Consider the following 22,426-nt stretch of genomic DNA (forward strand, 5'->3'; position numbering starts at 1 on the left):
GTATATATTTCTCTTTAGTAGAAATGAGCAAGCAATACCACACACACATAAGTAAATCAGATCACTGCCAAAATGAATAATGTAAACACACAAATATAAATTGTAGGTCTAAGGAACGTAGGTGAGGAGAGAGCTCCACATGGCAGTCCAACAGTCAGTCCGATTGAAATGCACAGTTAATCCATCTAAGTAATCTTCGGGGTGCTGCCACTTACAGAAAAAGAGGCAAAAATGTGCACTTACAATGATCAATTATAAATATCATGGAGAAAACAACATTATTAAGCAGTGTCTGGTTAACACACACTGTTATTACAAAGCACAGCGAATGTTATCTAGGTACCTTCAGAGGACATCCATAAATCTGAGCTGATCGCATTGAAAATAGCAGTGAAAATGGCAATCAGAACACCTCTGTATTGTACTTTATCTAAAATTTTTGAGAAGTTAGATCTTATCTAAGTTTTTATGCGAATTGGGCGTTGACTCCTTCTGAGTTGGCCTCTTCATGGTCACTTCTGAGGACCCTTCAAGTTTTTGCATTTCATTTTCCCTTTCTCTCCCTAGCCTTTGTATTACATGGAAAACAATGCACTATCTGAAAGCAAAGCTGGGAGATATTGGATCATCTGCTGAAGAACAACTGGTAATTGCAGTCAAAGTCCTTCTGCATCCCTTTACAGGTGGTTTTGGGTAGGCTGCCATTAAGAGTAAGCAAACCCTCAGTTTCCTGAACTAAGGAAGAATGGAAGAACACCTTTCAGAGAAGAGTTCAGGGACCTGCTACAGGTTGTGTTATCCTGCTGGAGTACAGCATGCAGGGAGGAGAGAGGGCATGGCTCTGCACGCTGCAGGCAGGATGTGGCTGTTTGCTAGATAGCAGGGGCCTCTACCCCTGCCTTTCAGGGAAACTCAAAACTGGAGAGCTCAAATGTTATATAAAGCTTTCAGAGCTGCGCATCCAGAGAGATGCAGAACAGAATCTGGCCAGAAAAAAAAAAAAAAAAAAGTTGTGTGGTGCTATCGTATCTGCTGATAGACACCCTATAAATGGATTAAAGAAATAAAACAGACAGGAGAAAAAATTAAAGCCATCCATTCTATTCCAGCTCCTTTGCATTCCTGAGTAAAGCAGCATGTACATTTCAAGTTCTTCTGGACAGCTTCAGTTTATCTGTATGTTTATACTGCCAGCAAAAAATCCTTTTCTGCCATAACTGTCATGAAAGACACTGAGTTCTTTTGCATACTATCACTTCTGGAATTCCTATCAGGAGAAACTCTTACTGTTGGAGGATACTCAAAAAACTATTTTTAGCCATTCATTTACCTTTCTAGTAGTCTCTGTGCTTAACAGTGCTTTGCATAAAACCCTTCTCACACCACAAAGCACATAGCACAACCCCAACAGGCAGTCACCTGTATACGTTTCTGTTGAAAAGGCTTCCATCGTGCAGATTTTCAACACTTCTTTAGAAATTAGACTACATGCTTATTGCCCTGTAATAAAATTTCCTACTGGTATCCAGCACTGCACATTGAGTTAAGTCTCATCCATCACTTCCTGTGAGAAAGCAGGCAAAGTATGCAATTCCCACATTCTTCTAGTGGCAAGACTGTGCAGTACTGTGACAAGCACCAATTTTCCTACACAGTAACTGCAGGTACAGTTCAAGCATACCATCAAAATGAATAACAAAAGAAAAACAACAACAACAAAAACCACAACTTTCTCCCTTTTCCAAGGAGAAATTAAATAAGCAAAAAGAAGCCATTAGGTATTCTTTTTTGTTCGTTTTTTTTTTTTTTTTTTTTTTCTTCAAGGTGACAAAGTGAATTGAGGTGAAATTATACTTGAATTTAGGGATTTATGGAGGACTTCATCCTGTGCACAAGGTTTCATCTTAATGCAGATGCTTCACTCTCCTTTACACAAACACTGATTCACACAAGGACTTTATACAGACAAAAATAACGTTCACTTTGTCTTCAAGAGCTCAGGACTGTATAGAGAAGACGTATTAAGTAGGAAATGTATGTTCAGAATTCTTAACAGAGATGTTTAAAAGCTGATTACAATGACTTTTTACTCCTCACTGCTCTATTTTTCTACCCTCTGTTAGTTAGAATTAAAGATGTTTCTGCTGTTGTCATTTGTCCTTAACAGGACAGTTTTAAAGCATGTCTTTCCTTTCATCTTACTGTCCAAATTTATCACATCTACATAAGCTTCCTCTACAGAATGATTAGATTACCTTTCTAGGTGGGTCAGAAGACACCAAATTGTTCTGGGAATCATTTTCTAGACTTTCTCCGTGGGAAAAAAATTAAAAAAAAAAAAAAAGAAAAAAAAGAATCTTCCAGTTTGTAACCCTGGAGGGAAGTCATTCCCTATCTACATCCAAAAAAATACTGCTTTCAAGCTGAAGAATTCCTGATTTGATACCCTGCCAGTACAAGAATGAGGAGAAGTATGAGATGGCTTGTAGCCACCTTTGTTTCCTTCATACCCCACCTCCACTCAGATGTAGCTGAGGATGAACCCAAAGGTATCGACTCACCCAAACAGCCAAAGGTTCAGAATCACTGAGTGCAGTTTAGATCCCAGTGATTCAGAGGCGAGATGCATCACTGACTTCAGCTAGTAGCAAAATCAAACAATCATATCCTATGGCTCCAAGTCAGGAAAGCATTTAAGCATAGGATTAAATCCATCCCTATTAGAGAATGCAATTAAACACATGCTTAAAATTAAGCATGGCTACAATTGTCCTTCATGAACAAAGATCCATTCCTGAGCTGGGGCCTTCTTAGAGCTAGAATACCTTAAAAATCAGAATCTTAATCTTGCAATGGATCTAAATCCTCTGATGTTAAAAATTTCTTCTATAGACCTAAGTGGCTATAAAACTTTAAAATTAGTTTAATCTATTTTTCTGACCTCAAGCACAGGTTATTTTCCACTAGCACTGGAACAGCTCTAAAATACTCAATGTTCCATGAAAAAAAAGTCATTTTCCACCATGAGTGGCCCTGGGACAGCAAATGTTATGGAAAAAAAACTCTAGCTCCGGATGGGACTGTGAAACACGTGTTTAAAAAAGGAAAAAAATGGAATCTGCACTATAGGGTGCCCTTAAAATATTCAGTGTTCAAAAACAAATTTCCTCCAACCTTGAAAGCCCTATGAAATATTACACACCATAAAAATCTTGGCCTACTAACTGGTCGCTCTAAAACATTGGATATGTCTTCAGAAATTTTTCCCCCAGCTATGTAGAATCTCATAAAGTATTCTGTATTTCCCATTCAAGAGCAAGACAGAACTGCGCTGGCACAAATCACATTTTGCTGCACTTCTTTAAAAGTTTACCTAACTTTAGAGGATAACTGCACATGTCATCTTGCAGAAGAAATGATTCTGGGTCAGTAATATACACACCAAATGTCATCTTTATTCATTCTGCACTTACTAACACCTACAGTGGATTTAGCATAACTCACCATACAACTTCTTTAATTTATACATCTTCATATTTTCTTCAGCAGAAATTGCAAACTGCCTTTATTATCATCTCAATTATGTTTGAGCAATCAACTTCTGGTGAACACTAAAAGGGCTAAGCCATGCTGCTACTAAAATTACCTGCATGAATCTTGCCCACTTCACTGGGAATAATAGACTTGGACTGAGAGCTGGAGTGAGACATTTTGGCACCTGGTACAATCCTCCCTCCTGTCTTCTGATACCGCCCTGCTCTTTCGCAATCTTTCAAAGCCATAACCTGTGTCTCTTTCTAGCAGCCATGCAACAGCGGCTCTTCCTAGGTGGCAGCAGCATCTGGCAGGATTTGGATATACTTACTGACATCTGGTGACCTCCTTAGAGAGGTTCATGAAGCAAGACCCCTTCTCATCCCACCATTGCTACAGCTCTGTCAGATCCTGTTTAGTTCTCTGGCTGTCAGCTCAAAGAGAGCTTGATCTTTTTTCCATCCGCAGACGTTTAACACTAAAATTTTTCAAAACTAGGCATTAAAGTAAGGCAACAATATTAGACATCTAAATAAGAAGGTCTGAGTCAAGTGTGAACTCAGAAATCACCGCTGGACTAAATACTCTAGTCGATCCCCAACAAAGTTTGCTTGGTGCACATCAGGGCAATTCTACAGTTCAGCACTATTATCAGAGGCAGTTTTGCCCAGCTGGTTAGTGATTGCATTTTCACTTTACTGGATAGCCATGGCTCTGTCACCAAGGACCCAGTCATTTATGGTCATAAAGCAGACACATTCTCAGGGACTTGGAAAATAAAAATTTATCAGAAATTAAAGAATTACACAGGAATTGCTATTCTTAATCAGACCTGAAGTCCGTCTAAGCCAGTATTTTGTGTCCAATGATGGGCAGCTGGGGATGTGTAGACAAAGAGGACTAAAAACATGTCATTAACTGAATGACACTTCCTCAATGTAAAGGGCATCAGGGATGTGCTTATAAAAAGAGATACTTGGTACTCAGGTCCTGAAACACATTTGATGTCTGTTTGGGTGAGGGTTTGCTTTGGACTGCTTGGTGAGTCCCACCTGACCCCCAGGACTTTCTGCCCATTATTATTTCAGAGCCCAAGGTACAGTCTGCAGGCACACCTTTCAGTTTAGTTTGGTCAAAAAGGATTCAGTTTTTAGGCTCCCAGACTGTTCAAAGACACAAAGCAAAGCATAATTAAGTGGGAAGGACTGAAAGACTTACTATAAAGCTTATGCCATATCCAAACTAAAACTAAGGTATGTGTACTTATACTAAAAAGAAGCATACGATCATCCAGATTCCCCCTTCGTTTAACTAATTTTAAGGGGCATTCCTTCCTCATAAAATAAATCTATACTTATCCCTTTAAAATCTGTTGTTGTTTTTAGAAAAATATACAAAGGAAAGAAAAGGAAAGAAAAGGAGATCCAGAATCCGATGTAATAAACTGCTATTCTTCACTGAGATGTCTTCTGAGGGGTTAAGCATAGAAGACAAAAAACAACATCAAAGTTACATTTTGAATACTGCAGGTAAATGAAGGAACAGATGGAGAATAAAATTCTTGATTTATCTGGATTTGTTTCAAATTCCAATACCGGCAGTAAGTAGCTGGTCCATCTTTGTGAATTGTGTGTGCAAAAAGATGACCTTGATTCAACAGGTTCTTTGTATTCTTTGCCTCTTTTTTAATCAATATGTTATTCTTAGAGTCAAAGTATATTCAGAGTTATGTAGCATTTGGATCAAGATGAAGTTTCTATTCTTAAAAGCCTTTATGCCAAGATATTTTAGAGATGCAATATAATGTTTACAGTCTAAACAATCTTAACTCAGTATTTCCTTTCCGTTTTTTCTCCAGCAGGTGGCAGACAATGCACATTTTACATATATATTTTTTTCCCCTATTCAACTTAGAACCTTCAAGGTTTCACAATAAATGGAATCTGACAGTTTTAGTTTATTTTAGTAATAATCACAAGAAGATCTTTTCTGCAAATACAATAAATGTTATCCAAGAGCAATTTGGAGCAATCAGTATTGATATTTATAACATATGTGTTGATTGAAAAGCTCTTGGCCGTAAGAATGGAATATGAATCTGTCCAGAATGTTATGAATATCTTCTAGCATATGCTCGGGTGGGAGCTATAAAATGAGCTTATAACAATTAGTGGAAAAAAGTTTTAATATAAATTAAAAAGAGAAAAGAAAATTATACTATTAGCTTCAGCAATTTACCTAAATTTTCTTTGCCTGTTCCTTATGTTCTTCTATTTGTTACGATACACTTCTCTTTAACATTTCTAAATGTTTTTTTCTGAAAGCAGTTTTTAGAGTGCACAAGAAAGAATCTCAAAAGGACTAAAAGAACCAAATCAGTAACAACAAAAAAAGAAAAAAAAAATGCAGTCAGATGGCTGTATATAATATTAAACTTCACATCCTTTCCATTAAAACCATCAAGCAAGAGCTTTTCTGCATAACATGGCCTTAATGAACCCAGAGTCCCTGAGGCAGAACACACTTGGTTCTCCTCCTGGCCCTGAATAATTAAAGGATTTGCTATTAGCCAGCCTGTAGAGGAAGCTGGAAAGTTGGAAAGTGGACCTTTCCCTATAACATCACTTCCACTCTACCTTTCACAACTGTCTTTGTCAGATTGTTGGGTAGGTTGATCCTACTTGCAGCTGGCATGGTAGTCTCTCCTAAACGAACAATTAACTTACCTTTTTGGCATATATACATGATTTTCATATGTTTCACAATGGAAAATATGACTAGATCTTGTATGGCTAGACAAAATGTAGAACTTAATACATATATTTATGCACAGAGAAAGCAATGGTTTGAACAACTGTAAACAAGGATTATAGGTTATTTAGCCTACAGGGAAAAAAATAAAAATAAAAAAATCAGAGCTCAGAAGTCATTGAAGCCAAGAAATTTGAAAGTAATTTAAGAATTCTGTCAGTGGCATGGCACACAGATACCTTCTTCATAAGCTACTACTTCTTTTGCCCAGCTATGCTGTGGGCTAGCAAGAGTCCAATAGCTCTGCAGGATCTGCTTGACACCGAGAAATCTGTGTGAGTCATCTGTGGTGATGGATACCAAGTAAGTGTGTAGCAGAACATGAAGGCACACGGACTTATTTAGTAATATTTTGCTTAGATAGACCGAGAAGTTACCACAAAAAAATACATCCTTCTTTCTGAGCGTTCAGAGGAATGGGCAATGAGGAAAAGACACTCCAGATCTAGTCAAGGTTTCCATGAAATTCAAAGAAGGGCTCTCTCTTGTAATCACTTTATTGTCACAGCCCATTCTAAGAGATCTTCAGCTGACAGCTAGTCACAATCAACTACTGTTATTTTTACATTAGATATTCATTATAAGGATTTACAGTGGGCTGTTACTCCAAGAAGAAAGCACATTATTATTATAAATCAACACGTCTGATGAGAAAAGGGCTCTTGCAGACTTGCATTATCTATTTGTAGGAACAGAACTTTCAGAGTGTATAGAAATATTCACATTTTTTTTCTGATTCAAATGTTTGCTCATCTCATAATTCACAGGATATTTCATCAACATTTACAATAAAGTCCTCATCTCACTACACTGTAAATGGACATATTTTTGGGTCCCACCCTATTAGACAAACATTAGCATAGAGTGTTATTAAGTTCAGTCTACTAAAGTCTGTGGTGTATTACTTTTCATCAAAAAAAAGGAGATCAGAAAAAAACTCTGCTTACATTATTTCATAAGTTTTCCTGCTTCTAGGCTAAGAGAAATTTTAAGACATGTAAACTCTATTTTATTCACAAGCAGTAATACTCACTTCCTTGGCAATGATGGGAAATAAAGCAATTAGATAAATCAATTTTAAGTCAACACTGGTGTCTTACCATAACTAAGATTTGGCTCAGTAATATACACAATTCTAAAGCATTTGGAAATCCACAGTCCCATGTGGAAATATTAATTTATATTTAAATTGCTAACTGCTTACCCATCCTAACAATATTAATATTAACAGTGTGACATTAACTCTCTGCTGAATTTGAGATGTAGGTCAGTTCTGCACAGAGTTGCCAAACTATAGTTGGAAAATATTACTTCATCAAAGAATTAGCCTTGGTACAACAGCGAATAGCAGAGCCACATGTCCTAACATATGTCAGCCTGGCGCCACTATTGTAGGCAGAACTATTTGCATATATATTTCTCTCGGTATATCAGTATTCTGGTTCAGTGTCAACACTCAGATACGTGCTCCCCCAGCAATATAAATGTGAATGGTACACTGATTTCTCTGAAGTCTCTTTGCATTCAATTGTAACGTCTATTGTTATCAGCAAACACTTTCATGTACGTTCTTCAATAAGGCACAAAGGATTGACCTTCGCTTATTAAATATTTGACAGAATATCACCACTGTGAGTTAAATCTTGCAAATGAAACTTAAAAGATAATATTGATGAGATTAAAAAAGAAAATATCTACCTTTCCTTTAGAAGGACAAGAAAATAAAATGAAACAGGGATCTGCTTAACGCATATAGCTTTTAATTAACCTTAATGCTGCTTGACAGATGTTTTGCTAGACAATATCTATATGCTTTCATGGCTCAGCACTTCTCTTTGTCTTCTGTACTGCAGCTGCAGACTGATGGCTCTAAAAGGTAAGTTTACTTCACTGTCAGGTTTAAAGTTCTATTAAACTATGGCTGGAGATTTCATTTTCAGTTTTAACAACGGTCTAGACATATGGGCATCTCAAATAAGGATAAGGAGAGCTCCCTGATGAGCAAGTCAGCTGGCTATGCTTGCTATTGCAGTAAGATAGTGACTCACTTCACTGGGCTTTAAGTTCTTTAGTGGAGCTTCAGACCACTTGATGGAAAGAAAAGTACATCTAAAGGAAAACCTGCTGAACACATAGCACATATGCGTAAGCTAAAGTGACCAACAGAAAAGACATAGGACTTGTTGAGTGACACGCATACTGAAAAAATGACTAATGATCAATGATCCGCTGCCTTTGCTGGTAGCTTCTTTCAAGATATAAAGATATAAACTTCTTATTCTAACATTACAAGGAAATTCAGTGGAGTTCTTGCTTACCTTTCACTGGACATTCAATCATAATATTTGCTCCAATTCTTGCCATGATTGTACCTCCAACAACAGCAGAGAGATTGCTGGCTTCCAGATTTGTAACATTTAACACAGAGGACAAGATGACAGGAACCTCTTTGAAATGAAAGGAAAAGAATAATCAATATTAAAAGCTATATCTGACTTGTAAATATAGAGCTTGTGTTTAAATTTGTCATGTTTGGAACAGAATTCAGTTTGCAAAGAACCACCCCGAAAATACAGGTGGGATAGACAAAAGCAGACTCAGCTCAAACCTGCTCTGGTTTTAGAGCAAGACCATCTCATTACTACCTATTAAATTGGGCAGAATTTCATAGACTGCTAGCAAAAGAAACTATATCAAATGGGGCTGGGGATAGGTGTTTATATATGAAGAGAATACATCCCCAGTTCTGTGGATGCTACAAGTCCTACCTGCACGCAATAGCAAAGATGTTTCCATATCAAAACCAAAGTCATTAACAACCAGGCATCCATATGTACCCAGTTCCTTTTGAGTAGGACTCTGAATCTGCACTTTTCCAATGGTGTCCAGGATCATGCTGCAGAATATTAAAGAAAAGACAAGGGTTACAACCCTGGGACAAACACAGCTGAGTCTTCTATCTGCAAGAGTTGAGGATACAGCAACAAAACTTTTTAGAAACTTACTGTACTAAACCAGTGCATGCAGTAACAGTTCTGCCTCCTCTTCGGTGACAAAGGGGGAGAGCTAAAGGATACATGTGTGGAAGGATCTTCAGATATCCTTCTTCTGCAAAGCTGTGTCCTAATTGCTGCCCTTTGAAAGACAGCAAATTTACTACGGCTAACCAGAATCCCTCAGGAATGACAGCATGAAGAAATCAGACTACCACAATTAAAAGTATTAGGCTTGGCAAGAAATTAATTTCTCCAGTGCAAGCTTGGTTTTTTAGCAGGATTGTGGAATCTGCAAATATATGGACTAATATGACTCCAAATTACAGTAGTTAGTTTGTTAGTTTTAATATCATCATTAAAGCTGAAGTCTTCCACCAAAAACTCACAGGTGTCATGAACACCTTGCCTGCTATCTCAGGGCAAGATATGCGAGATGGCATTGCAGCACAACCTACTTACCTGCCCACGTTCTTTTTCAGATGCAATATCATTACTGTCACTGGTTTTTGAGTGCACAAATGTATATACATATATGTGTATAAACGCATACATGCATCTGTGTATAAGAAACCTTAATGTGGAAAAAAACACCAAAGGCTTGGGAAAGAAAGCTAAGTAGCCAATGTATCCTAAGGGCAAGAATATCAGTCTGTGCTAAAATGAAGGCAATTTATGAAAGTAGACATTAGGAATCAAATAGATGCTCACAAATAAACAAAACACCATGATGTCCAGAAAAACGAAAGTATCACTTGCAACAAATTAGTGGGAAATTATGCACAGTTAACAAAATAAACAACTGGTGGGAGCTACGTGGTTCCAAAAACATTTGCACTTTAAAAAATGGTTTGGTTTTGTGTCTTTGCTTTAATTGATAGCCCTGCAGAAGTATATTTTTCTTGGCAGTGTGATTAATCAGTTAAGTATGTTGAGAAATATCCAAAGATGTCTTTATAATTTCAGAATCATTTTTTTCATTACTCAAGAGCTAGCTATAATTCTAAGAGGCTCTCACACAAAGTTAATGTTAGTATTATCAGGTGAGTTTTTAATTTATCAACAATGAGGTATTTGCTCTGTCTTGAGTAAGCAACTGAGTATAATACACTTGCTGTACTTGTTCTTCAGGTATAGTTTTGAAATGAGATATTACAGGTTTTTCATTATTTTGCACTGCACTGTCTTTAACAGAAATATTTGCAAGTTCTAAAGTATTAAAAATTTTAAAAAGCTAAGAAAAAAAGTTATTTTTTATTATTATTATTTTTTAAATTTAAGTTATGTAAACATCTAAAATACCTAAAAATTTACTCTGTCTTGAAGGATGATGAAGACACAACTGATACTTTCCCTCCTTAAGATGAGGCATAAGAAAGACTGCCTTTCATCTATACCACCGCAGAAGTTTTTAATGTGATCCCACTGTATCTGGTATATGAACAAATCCATCCAATAGTCATCTTAATTTAATTGAGTATAAATCTGTTCATTTTCTGATGCAGCTGAAATGTTTAAGGCAGATCACTAAAATAGCTACATCCAAAATTAACCTAGTTAAAAAAAAAAAGTAAATTCTTGCATGTAATATTATGGAAATGGACACACACTTGGAAGTTAGTAAAACAAAACAACATGACAGCCATTTGAAAGAAAACAAATTAAATAAAAAGATGGAAGGCACAGGGTTCATGCTTATCTCATTTTTACAGCAGTATATGTTTTAACACTGCACAGCAGGGTGGATTTTAACAGTTTATAGTGACATAATAATTCATTGAAAGAAGATATTTACTTACTTCTCAGAGGATTTTAATGTCTCCCCATCTTTTGTCCAAGTATATTTCACTTCACTAATACCAGCTGTTTCACACAGTAGATTGACAGCATGAGTATTCTTGGTCAGAAAAACTGTATTTCCAATTCGTACAGTTACTGTTTTGTTAAAGGAAACTCCCGGAATTTCCTTTTGCCTCATAATAACTGGGACCTTCTGGTCAAATGTTAATTTATCAACAGCTTTTGTGCTGAAATGTTCAGCTCTGTTTGGTGATTTGCCTGTGAATTTTGAGGCAAATTTCTCATCCTGGGCCCCCTTCCATTTTTCAGTGGTTGGTTGTGGAAGCCTAGATAATTCAGCAATTAATTGATAAATGACCTGGGATGCCAAGTCATCATTGACTTCTCCAGTTTCAATGAGCTGACTCATGTTCTTTATTAGTTCTTCGAACTGCACGGTGTCCATGCTGTAGGCACCTTGGAGAACTGCTGCCTCCAGTCGTTTATTCTTGAATTCTCGAGAGCTAAATTCTTCTGCTGAATTACTCCCAAAGGTTTCAAGATTTCTCAGAAATGGTTGATCATTTACTTGCCTGTCTCCCAGATAGAGCTCATTCTTCTTACTCCACATTTGCCACATTTTGCTCATTTTATGCCATTTGGCCCCAAAGCTGTTGGCCTCGTTATGATCTGCATTAGCAGTCTCACTGGCATGTTTTCTCAGATTTGGTGGTTCTATCAGTCTGTTATCAGTACCAATGAGTTTGAGTACAAATGTTTCATGCACAGAGCCTGCAATACACCGGTACACACCGATATCAGTTGCTTCAAGACTATGTATTTTCAGTGACCCTGACTTGGTGATGCCAAGTCTTTTAGAGTTTTGTAAGCGTTGTCCATCTTTCTCCCACCGGATAAGTGATTTCTGGAATCTTCGTACAGGGCACTTAATTACAACAGATGTTTTTGGAAGTAAGTATGCTCGGCTTCCTATGGTAAAATTGATGCGCTTCTCTTGTCTCGTCTGAATATAGACTCGGTGAATACTGACAATCTGAGGTCCATGAGCAGAATACTTTTCTGGAAGCTTTGGTTTAATCTCTGAAAGAAAACTAAGTGTTGAAAAGTATCTAATCATTGGCACTCACGCTTACAAAATCTGCTTTTCACAGAATGTTTGACGGAATTTTTCCTGACTTTATTCAAGTCAGATTGCAAAATATTGAGCTTTTATCTAAGTCAGAAAAATGCAAAAATATGAACAACATGAAACCATAACATACCCCTGCTCCAGCCAAGAATTCTATTACTTCTTCCCCAAAACTCCCAACAATGAGAAGATACAGGCAACGTATACTTATATGAAGGACATAGATGGTACACACATACCTAAATGTATACAGAGATATATTATATATTATTTTATATTATACACATAATCCTATTATGGTTATGTTTCCTATTGCTGCCTCAGAAACACTAGGCATGAAGGGAATGGAAAAAGTGAATCAAAAATTTGAACACATTATTACTTTCCCTACATTAGAGCACTGTCAAGTGCGGAACGACCTAAATAAAACAAAATCCATCTGAAAAGCAAGGCTCCCCTTGACTGTTATTTAAATTGTTGGCTGGCCTTGCTTGTTGTGTGACTGACTGAAGCCAAACAGCGACATAAGAGGTGAAAGAAGCAGTCAATGAAGACACAGTACATGTAACAAGCAGAGCCACCCTGTAATCACTGACTGAGGGTAATTTCTTCAGTTTGAAAGATGAGGTGTTCACAGCGCTATGCCAAGAATGAAGAGAGGGAAGTGAGGAAAGAAAGAAAAGTCAAAACTTGGAGAGGCCAAATACAGTCATCAGATGAATTGACAAAAGCAGCCAATACTGCATAAAGCTTCATGCAGACAGGGTACAGAGACACTGGGTGTTACAAAGCTCCTCCTGCATCCTACTGCAGACAGTTGGATGTGGAAAGGTTTCCAGGGAGCTGCTTAAATGCTACCACCACAGGCAGGCTTTCCCAGAAGTGGCTGGGTAGGCACACAGGAGGCAACAGCAGAATGACCGCAATGTTTCAGATACCACCGTGTTGACTCACTGCTGGCAACTACTGTGCCCCACTTTGATCAGAAGAACTAATCTGACTGAAAAAGCACTAGGTAGGTGAGAAAGAAAGCAATCTAGGAGGGGAGCAAGGGCACACACCCCCTGAGCTCATTCCATGCACAATGAAATTGGCCAGCTGGGAAGAGTCGGGAAACACTCTACACGGGCGCTAGAAAACAATTCAATTGTATTTGGTGACCCAGCCTTTTGGTACGTGACAGAAAAACTCTGAGCGTGCAGAATGAGTTGATGAGCCAGAAAATGGACACAAATACAAACGCTCTTCAATTGCCTGAATTTGAAACCATTACTACTATTCCACTTGGTAGGTACATAAATAAAATGACAACCACATTGATGGCACACAAACGATATTTGAAAAACTGCATGCTTCTTCATATACATGTGCTTCAAATATGCTGTGAAGAAATAGGTGAAAAGCTAAATGTTTCAAGCATTCAATAAGTGTGTACACTATATGAACTACACCCTAGAGTGCATTCTTATGCTTATAAAACAAAATGGTTATTTTCAATGTTTTGGGTAATGAGTTCAGACCAGTGGGGATATCATGGTTTCATAATTACACAGCTTTTATATCAGTATTCGTTATCCAGATACATGGTTCCCTCAACCATTTCACATGGTACAACAAATAAATTGCTTTAGGCACTCAGTTTACTAAAATTATTAAACTAGTGTCCTGTTTTTAATAAGTTATTGGGCCCCAAATATTATTTTTTAGGGAAATGTTCCAATATTAAATCTTCGATTTCCAAAATCCAACTTACAGACACAGTAAGTGTAACTTTAAACACACAAATTAAAATACTTCAGGCTGTGCTCTGTTTACACTAGTTATTCCAACATGGAATTAAATCCAGTGCATACTTATAAATATGTTAACAAGTCTCATCCATTTCTTCTTTTTAAGACAAAAAAAAAAAAAAAAGAAAGACCACTAACTCTCATTAGCAGTTCAACACTAAAGGGTGTGTATATTTTTACTGGTGACTGGCGAGCAAGATTAGGAGTGAAACAAAGTTCAGAGCTGTGGATGGCAGGCCATATAAATATATAAGGTCATATAAATATATAAGGCCACATAAGTGTTTCTAGATCCTTAGTATCATCCAGTCTTGCAGCTGCTGAGGTAATGGACTGTTTGGGAGAGTTTTTTCTACGAGGTAAATCTCACTTAATGATTAGATTGTACTGGAGCCATTGGACCTCATTATCACCTGGTACAAATCCATCTGAGTGTATGACCTCTAATGGTCCTGTGCAGCTTTAGCTGGGCGTCAGGTCCTGGTGACCTCAGGGATAGACGGGTGTTATTTCCTTTTTCTCAGAGTCAGGAATGTTCTGACTTAATAGGACCAATATTAAGTAGAAAACTGCTTCAGTCACTAGTCCCAGGGTAAAAGATGAAGTATAAAAAGCCCCAGCACTGTCATGAGACAATAAAAATGAAGGAGCTCATCTGAGCCACGGATGAGAACCAAGAACCCCTAAGAGCATACATGCCGTGCACCACACTAAAGAGTCTGCTTCACCCTTCATTGCTAGCCATCTGCCACCTGAAGGCCATGTTATATTCCTGCCTTCTATCCACTCCCCCTTCAGGGGGGCCTGAATCCACAGCTGCAGGAGGAGGAGATGCCTCCTGCATGTTACTGTGAATCCAAAGGCTGCTGCTGCTGCCCTGGCTCCTTCTGCAAAACCCAGATTGAAACTAGGTGTATGGACATGTCTCGCCTTCCCCTGCCCTCCTGTTCTGTAGCCAGGTACTTGCCATGTAGACCTGAGCTGCAGGGCCTCCCTTGCAGCAAACAGTTCTGGAGATGAAGGGAGAGAACAGTGGGATAACTTTGGTCACTTTGATCCATATTCATTCAGTTCAATCACAATCCCTGCGCAGCCCAGTGTCCTGCTTTTTTGGCACTGTGGGGGAAGCTGACAATGTAATTTTAATATCAGTCTGTGCTATGCAATTTGCAAACCAGCTAAACTGCCATTCAACTATCCACAATTAATTAAATTCAGATAGATATGCAGCTCAAAATATTTTATTAAACTTTATGCCAAGGACATTCCTGAAAGTCCACAGGGCTTTATTTAAGTGGAGTTTTGAACCTCAGGATTTTGGCATGTTAATCTGAAATGCAGGCCAGGAAAAGAAGTTTCATATTATGTATGAATCAGTAATTATTCTATTTCTTATTTTGTTTTGTGAATAATTTTTAAAGCAAAGCCTCAAAATTTATAAAGTAGCTGTTTCTTGATAGCACTATGAATTGGGTCAAAACATGTCTATCTTTGTGATCTGTGATCAAAAGCAGGCCACTAATGAAAGCTTTTGGTTTTCCTCAGCCCCACACCTAAAAAGTGATAGTCTCATTTTTTTCCTTTCTGTTCAGCTCCCTGCTCCCCAAACCTACGAAATGATATTCTCATTTACAAAGGAAGGAGAGGCCAAGTTTTGTCTTAATGAAACAGCATTTAGAACTGCTCATTGTAAATTACTATATGTAATTGAACATACATTATCACAGAATCATAAAATGGTTTGGCTTGGAAGAAACCTTAAAGATCATCTAATTCCAACTCCCCCTGCCATGGGCAGGGAAAACTCCCACTAGACCATTGTATTGGCAAGGTATTTCCATGGCAGTTACACATATGCAATTTGTACAACTACCATCAGTATCATAACCGGATTGTGCCCAAATTATACAATTCCTATAGACAGCTTTTTCTTAATAGATTTTTATACATAGTAATAAAAATACTGTGATTTTTAATTAATTAATTAATTTTGTTTACTGTCATCAATTCCTACAAAACTCATGAGACTGGAATTCTCATTTCTATAAGGAAAGACAGAAATTACACCTACAGTTATCACTGGCACAGAATGTCAGGTTTTGATTTGTACCATAATAGACTAAATGTCCAGTGTAATACAAACACGCAATGAAAACACAAGCCAGAACTGGATTCTTAATTTTTCTAACATCCTTTGAAATTTATACTCAATTGACGAATGTTTTCACAGTTGGGATACTGTAAAGGATAAAAGAAAAAATCAAATCAAATGTAGGTGAGTATGAGTGTGAGAGGTACATAACATTAAAGTGTATTCAGAAACTACTTCTTTAGAACCTGGCCTTTATTTGTGACTGGAACAAAATAAATTAAGAGCAATCCTGTTATCACTGGTCTAGTAATTGTGACATTCCATTTATTCCAGATTAGTAATGTTATGAAAGTATAGGGAGATGAGTGAATTAACCTGTGTACAGATATTTCTTCATAAATATGTCGTTCCAAATCAACAGGAAACTACATAAAGTAACATACTTACTGTTGCAGTCATTCATCTGACAAGACCTTACAAGCAGTGAAGGAGACAGACCACTACACATTGATCCATTTAGTGCAACATATTGGCCCTTTGCTGTTCGGTTTTGGCAGGCAACTTTCCTTCTCTGGATTCCAACACCGCAGCTTACTGAGCACTGTGAAAGGAAGGATGCAAACTAAACTTGCTGTCCCATGCCACACATACTAATTTTAAACAGTTTGAGAGAGACAGAGAGCTCTCTTCTCCATATGAATCCTTGTGTTATCCAGACATTAAACCCTCTGCACTTTTCCAAGCAATAAGATTATAAGATAGCTAACTTGTTCCAGCAAGCAACTCGGGAACGATTAAAATAACATGACAGTATTTCTTTATGTCCAACCATGGGGAGAACACAGCAATGCGATCTATTATCTCAGAGAAACAAATCAGCACGTTCTAAAGAGTCTGTGTCAAGTCTCTCAGCCCATTCTCCTAGTTCATATTGCACAAACATGAATTGCAGCTTCTAAATGCCCTCCTATAAATCTTTTTGAACAGGGAGTGGTAGCATGCTTACATTAAATGGGAAAGGAGAAAATGTGACGGAATAAAGCAAAGATTTGCTTTTCAGAAGCTGTACTATAAAATAATTGATAGCTAAAATATCAAATATTAAATACCAAACTATGTCTGGCAGAATGCATGCAATACATTGTAGCTTTTCTTTCAGCAACCCAAACACAGCTCTGGAAGAGGGACATAAACAGCCTGATTGTAGGCAGGGATGCACAACAACTGTATGCACAGTTTAGTCTAGGTACATGTCTTGCAAAACCTTCAGCTACCCTGTGAGTTTACTGCTCCAATCATCCACTATTCACTCAAGTAGAATTCTACAGAGATCATGTTGTAAATGAAGGTTTTGGAGCCTCCCCCCCCCCCGCGCTGGGGGCCGCTCACCTTGGACCATTCTCCTACAATGAGCTGAGGAGGACAGTCAACTTTTGCACATGGTTTAGTAGTTGGCAATTTAGGTTCCTGGCAGGTGTCGTCAGAGAGTTTCAGGAAGCTTCCGTCTGTCAACAGTTGCTTACAGTACACTTTGCGGGTCTGGATCCCTCCTCCACAAGTACATGAACACTGAGAAGAAAAGAACATAGCAGGTAGACCTGCATGTACGTCTGTGCTTATGTATCACACCATTATGGCACATAAACACTGCAAGGCTCCCCATAGTTATGCACACTTGAAAAATGACATCAAGTTTCAACTAAAAAGCAAGCAGCTTGTAGAAAATTCTTCGGTTAAAACGTTTAGTTAATATATTAGAAATGAGGAGAAGTTAACCCACCTGAATGCAATTAAATAGCAGAAATCTTAAAAAAAACATGCATTTTACATGTAGATCTGACCATGCCCTGCACCAGTTAATATACCTACTGTGAGTTAGGAAACATTGTTCTTGAGATAAATAAACAAACAAACATCTTCAAAAGTATATTATTGCATTTGCAGAGTATAGAAAGAGAGGTGATGTCTGGAGTAACTGATATCCAGCATTTTGAAATCCTTTCAAAAAAAACACAACAACTTACCACCTCATCCTGTCAGTACTCATTGGTGTAGTAGTGAAAAGAGGTATTTTTGACTCTGGATTGATTTATTCTAATGAAATTAGTTGAAACTCTTAAAATCAATATCTAGAAGCTATGTTCTATGTTATTCAGGCCAGAAATTTTGAAGTACCTAACCAGAGGAACACTGCTTACATTTAAACTGTTTCTATAACCCAGTCATACCTGTTGCCATTCCTCAACATGCCAAACAGGGGGACAATCAATCTGGTTGCAGGCTTGCAAAGAATGAGGCTTTTTGTCTTTGCAGTCCTCAGTAGCAACCGTAGGCCCTCCTGGCTGCTGGCAGTATACATCTCTCGTCTGTATCCCGACTCCACAGGTAGCTGAGCACCGTCTCCAGGGGCCGGTTTGCCACCTATTCCAAGAACACAGCCAAAAGATCATGTTTTAGCAACTCACTTTGGATAAGGAGAAATCAAACCCAAACAGAACCTAGCAAAAAATAACTGAAGGCATATTTATTGATAGATGGATGAAACATCCCTTTGGTTTGGCTGGTAGGCCAAGCTAGATTTATAAACTTACCAGGAAGGAAGAAATGCACAAGTATTCACAATAAAGTAATAGACTTATGTCAAAGGAAATTTATTTGACTCCAGAATTTACTTGAAAAATGCTTCTAATAAAAAGACATACACACACACAAAAAGAAACAAAACCAAGAAATCAATAAAAAAATAGCCTGTTGGCAACCTACTGACATTTACTTTTATAAATGTAAATATGTAAATAGACCTTTCTTACATTTACAAAACTTTCTTTAATTGTGTATACATTTTCTATAAAACATCCTCTTCCTGTTAACTTTTATTCCCTACATTTTGCAGGAGGTGGTTTCTGCAAACACATTTTAGAAACAATATGCAAAGGATCACGGATGTCAGATCAAAAGTGGGTAAATAAGGCAACACATGTCAAAATTTCACATATGGCCCTTACAAGTGACCAAACTAGCTAAGTTTACTTGGATTTAGACTTTTTTTTGTTGTTGTTCTTTTCCCAGGATCTCCATGCATACGTAAGAAATCTGTAAGAACTAGATGGGGCTACCAGAAAGGCATTAAATTAGAATAACTTTAAATCATAATTTCAGTCTATTTTTTCATTCAGTAAGAATTGAAAGTACTTTGTTTTTTAGTGAAAAATTTCAAACAGTTAAGGCTGTTTTTCCAGCTCTGGAGAACATCACAGAAGAGATTTCCCTGTTTAATTAGTGAGATGTAAAGAGTGGAAAAGGAGTGAAGAAAAAAAAATCACAATCCATCATCAAACACAATCCAAAAATTTTGTTAAAGACAGAAGTAGTGAAATTTCATCCCAAAACAAGACCACAGTCTTGCAATCTGGACGTTTTCTGAGAAATCAATGTTTATTTAAATTATATTGTGGCAAAAAAATGGTTAATTTCATTATTACAGTGTACCTTGGAGGACAAAGCTTGATATTGCAAGCCCGAGTCATTGGTGGAGGTCTCTTGGAATTGTCACACAGGGTTTCATTGACGGCTTGTTTTGTTTCTACATGCAGACACATTGCAATGGCTTCTTGTGTTCCTGGATTAAAAAGGAAAACACTCATGAAACACTGAAGACAGACGAGATTTCTGTAAAGCTTACTCTTGAATACCACTCAGTAAAAAAGCTCCAAACACTGAATGTGATGGCAGGCTTAAAAGTAACCTCTCAAGTCAAAACCAATACTGAGATAGTTTATCCATCTAATCTTCAAAATGTATTTGTGAGTTATATGTAGAAACTGCTCCTGTGATATTTAAAATGCTTGCTTTGACTTTCTACCTCTTTGAAAACCAGCAGAAAATATACTGTCTCTCCCTCTCTCCACCAGCAGATTCTACATCTGCCTGGCTGTATAATGGTCCCAGGCCAACTAACGGTGTCATTGCCAAAACCAGGGTACAAGTGATACCTTCTCACTAACCTTGAATTTAAGGAGCCAGAGATCTGTGAAAGACGTAATAAAAAATGCAGAAAACTTGCAAAACAAAAGTCAGGAGAATGGCTGTCTAAACATAGCCTCTATGACAAAGGTCCAAAGAGGTGCGATAGTTTTGCTGAAGGCAGCAAATCGGACCCAGTCCTGAGCTTTCCTTACTCGTGACCATTCTTGGCACCTTCTGATCTGCAGCGCTTACAACCTGGATCTTATTACTGACACATGAAAGATTACTAATGCTCAAATTTCTGTGAGTTGAAAAAGAAATGTAATAGAATTTTGCTTTAGAACAAGTCAGCTTAGCAAATGCACATTTAGTGAACTTTTAAAAATTATTATTTTAAAACTTTTTAACTATCCAATCTTATATATCATTGTTTAGTATGAAAGCCTTGCTCCATTTCAAAGCTCACCCATATATACACAAAAGACAAGACAGCTTGTGAAGTACTTTGAGGATCCTGCGTATCTGGGATGTTCTATGTGAGCAATGTTAATGATCATAATCCCATAGAACAGAAAAGCACTGAAATGCTGAAATCTATATTTTGCTGCTTCCAGGTAAAAATGGGTTCTGATGAGTCACAGTTGAAAGAACTTAAATCCATTTCCTTATCCTTCCTTTATCTCCAGTGATTTTGTAAGGATACAAAGCTGCTTTCAGCAGAAGCTTTTATTTTTCTTACGACCAACTTATAAGGTTTCAAAAGGGGTTGCATTTCTAACTAGAAACCTTCACTAACCACTTCATGGTATCACCTATGACAATACCTCACAACATGACCACTATTGCTACACAGAGGCTACTACAAGTACTCCTGTTTCTGTGTCAACTGTACATCAGGAAAGGTTTCTTGGCTGATCATTAGCTGCTCTGGTCTCAGTGGGCTCGTTGATGGATCCGACACAAAATTCTGTGTCCATGCCAAGGGTCCATATTTCTCCATCTTTTACAACACATTCATGAACACTGTCATTCTTTTCATGAGCCAACAGTTCCTTCCATTTATAAATAATTCCGATGTACTCCAGCAAACAAGCCAGCCCAGGTCATGATCCTTCTCTGAGACACATAAACTGGTCCAACTACTTCAGACACTTCAGCAGGTATAGACCAGCAGTGATTTTTCCCAATAACATACATTCCAATTTCTTTTAGGCTCTCTGGTAGACCTCTAGATCCCCTGTGGGACTCATTTGCAGTTGAAAGACCTTGTTATATAAATGTTTTGACTACATCTACAAAGTAATGAATTTTTATAGAACAGAAGACCTGACCTTAAATATGATTGACAACCTATTCATTGCTATTACATCAAAGTATTGATAATTACATTAACATAGAACACACACATTGAGTATAACATACTTCACTGTCAGAGCTGAGAGTAAGCCTTTAACAAATACCATGAGGCAATAAACACAGACGTGAAAATGCTCAAGCAAAAGAAAGCTGTAAATACATGTTTTCTGGAACTCTACTATTTTTTCTTGACTAACAACCATGATAATCAGAAGTTTTCCGTCCAATTCTCCCCATGTGTTTGTTTAACAAGAGCAGCTTCCCTGTCCCCTTACATACATCGGAAATGCCCACCTGACAGTCTGCAGGTGAGAAACAAAGTTTTAGAAATTGTCTTCTGGCAGGAGCTTATGAATGACATTACCAGGCAAGCAGTGAAGCACACATAAAGCATCCATATAATTTCTATTTTCAGTCAAAAACTACTCTGTGCTATGCACCTTCAACTTTGCTGATCTCACTGCATTCCTGTGGGAAAACTATACTCAGAGGTGATGTTGCTCTAGACCAGGTTGTGATAAGTAATGTCTTCTTAATATCTCACACAAAGGAGGGGAATGAAATGAAATTCCATTCAGACCATCTAAGTCAGCAGTAATCGCATGGGAACTTTATATCACAGTGTTATAAAAATTAAATTGGTCAGCCAAATGAACAAAAGGCATGTCGTACCAGGTGACTGAAGCTTGCCACCTGGAGTTCATTAAACCACTTCTGCCTTTCAGCACAACCTACCTAACTTTCATTGTGTTACCAGAATAAAACATTGATAATGTTGTGTATCCTTCATTTGACTTAACTACAGGGCACAAACTGAAGTAGTAATTCCTCCCCACGGGGGCTTTATTTCAAGAAAAACTGCACCCTCATTTCATGCTGTAAGGACAAAACATATATTGCAGAGCTGTTAAAACATCCTCCTTCCCCCTCCTTCCTGTTCCTTGGTTTTCAGTTT

The 22,426-nt window shown here is 37.6% G+C and overlaps 1 protein-coding gene across 13 annotated transcripts in view; it reads right to left on the reverse strand.

Annotated features, from left to right (window-relative positions):
* Positions 1–22,426, reverse strand: part of ADAMTSL3 (ADAMTS like 3) — a 200,663-nt gene that overhangs the window by 15,468 nt on the left and 162,769 nt on the right. For all 13 annotated transcript variants that reach the window (XR_014588478.1, XM_083849612.1, XM_083849611.1 and 10 more), the window contains 7 exons: positions 19,639–19,768; positions 18,378–18,570; positions 17,539–17,718; positions 16,597–16,750; positions 11,138–12,218; positions 9,114–9,241; positions 8,664–8,792 (listed from right to left, as the gene is read on the reverse strand). Coding sequence is in view for 12 of the 13 variants with exons in the window: in XM_083849612.1 (XP_083705738.1) it covers positions 8,664–8,792; positions 9,114–9,241; positions 11,138–12,218; positions 16,597–16,750; positions 17,539–17,718; positions 18,378–18,570; positions 19,639–19,768 (1,995 nt within the window). In the remaining variant the exon portion in view is untranslated. The remainder of the gene's footprint in view (positions 1–8,663; positions 8,793–9,113; positions 9,242–11,137; positions 12,219–16,596; positions 16,751–17,538; positions 17,719–18,377; positions 18,571–19,638; positions 19,769–22,426) is intronic.

Source organism: Anser anser (genome assembly GCF_964211835.1).
Source record: "Anser anser genome assembly, chromosome: 10".
NCBI classification, from domain to species: Eukaryota; Metazoa; Chordata; class Aves; order Anseriformes; family Anatidae; genus Anser; species Anser anser.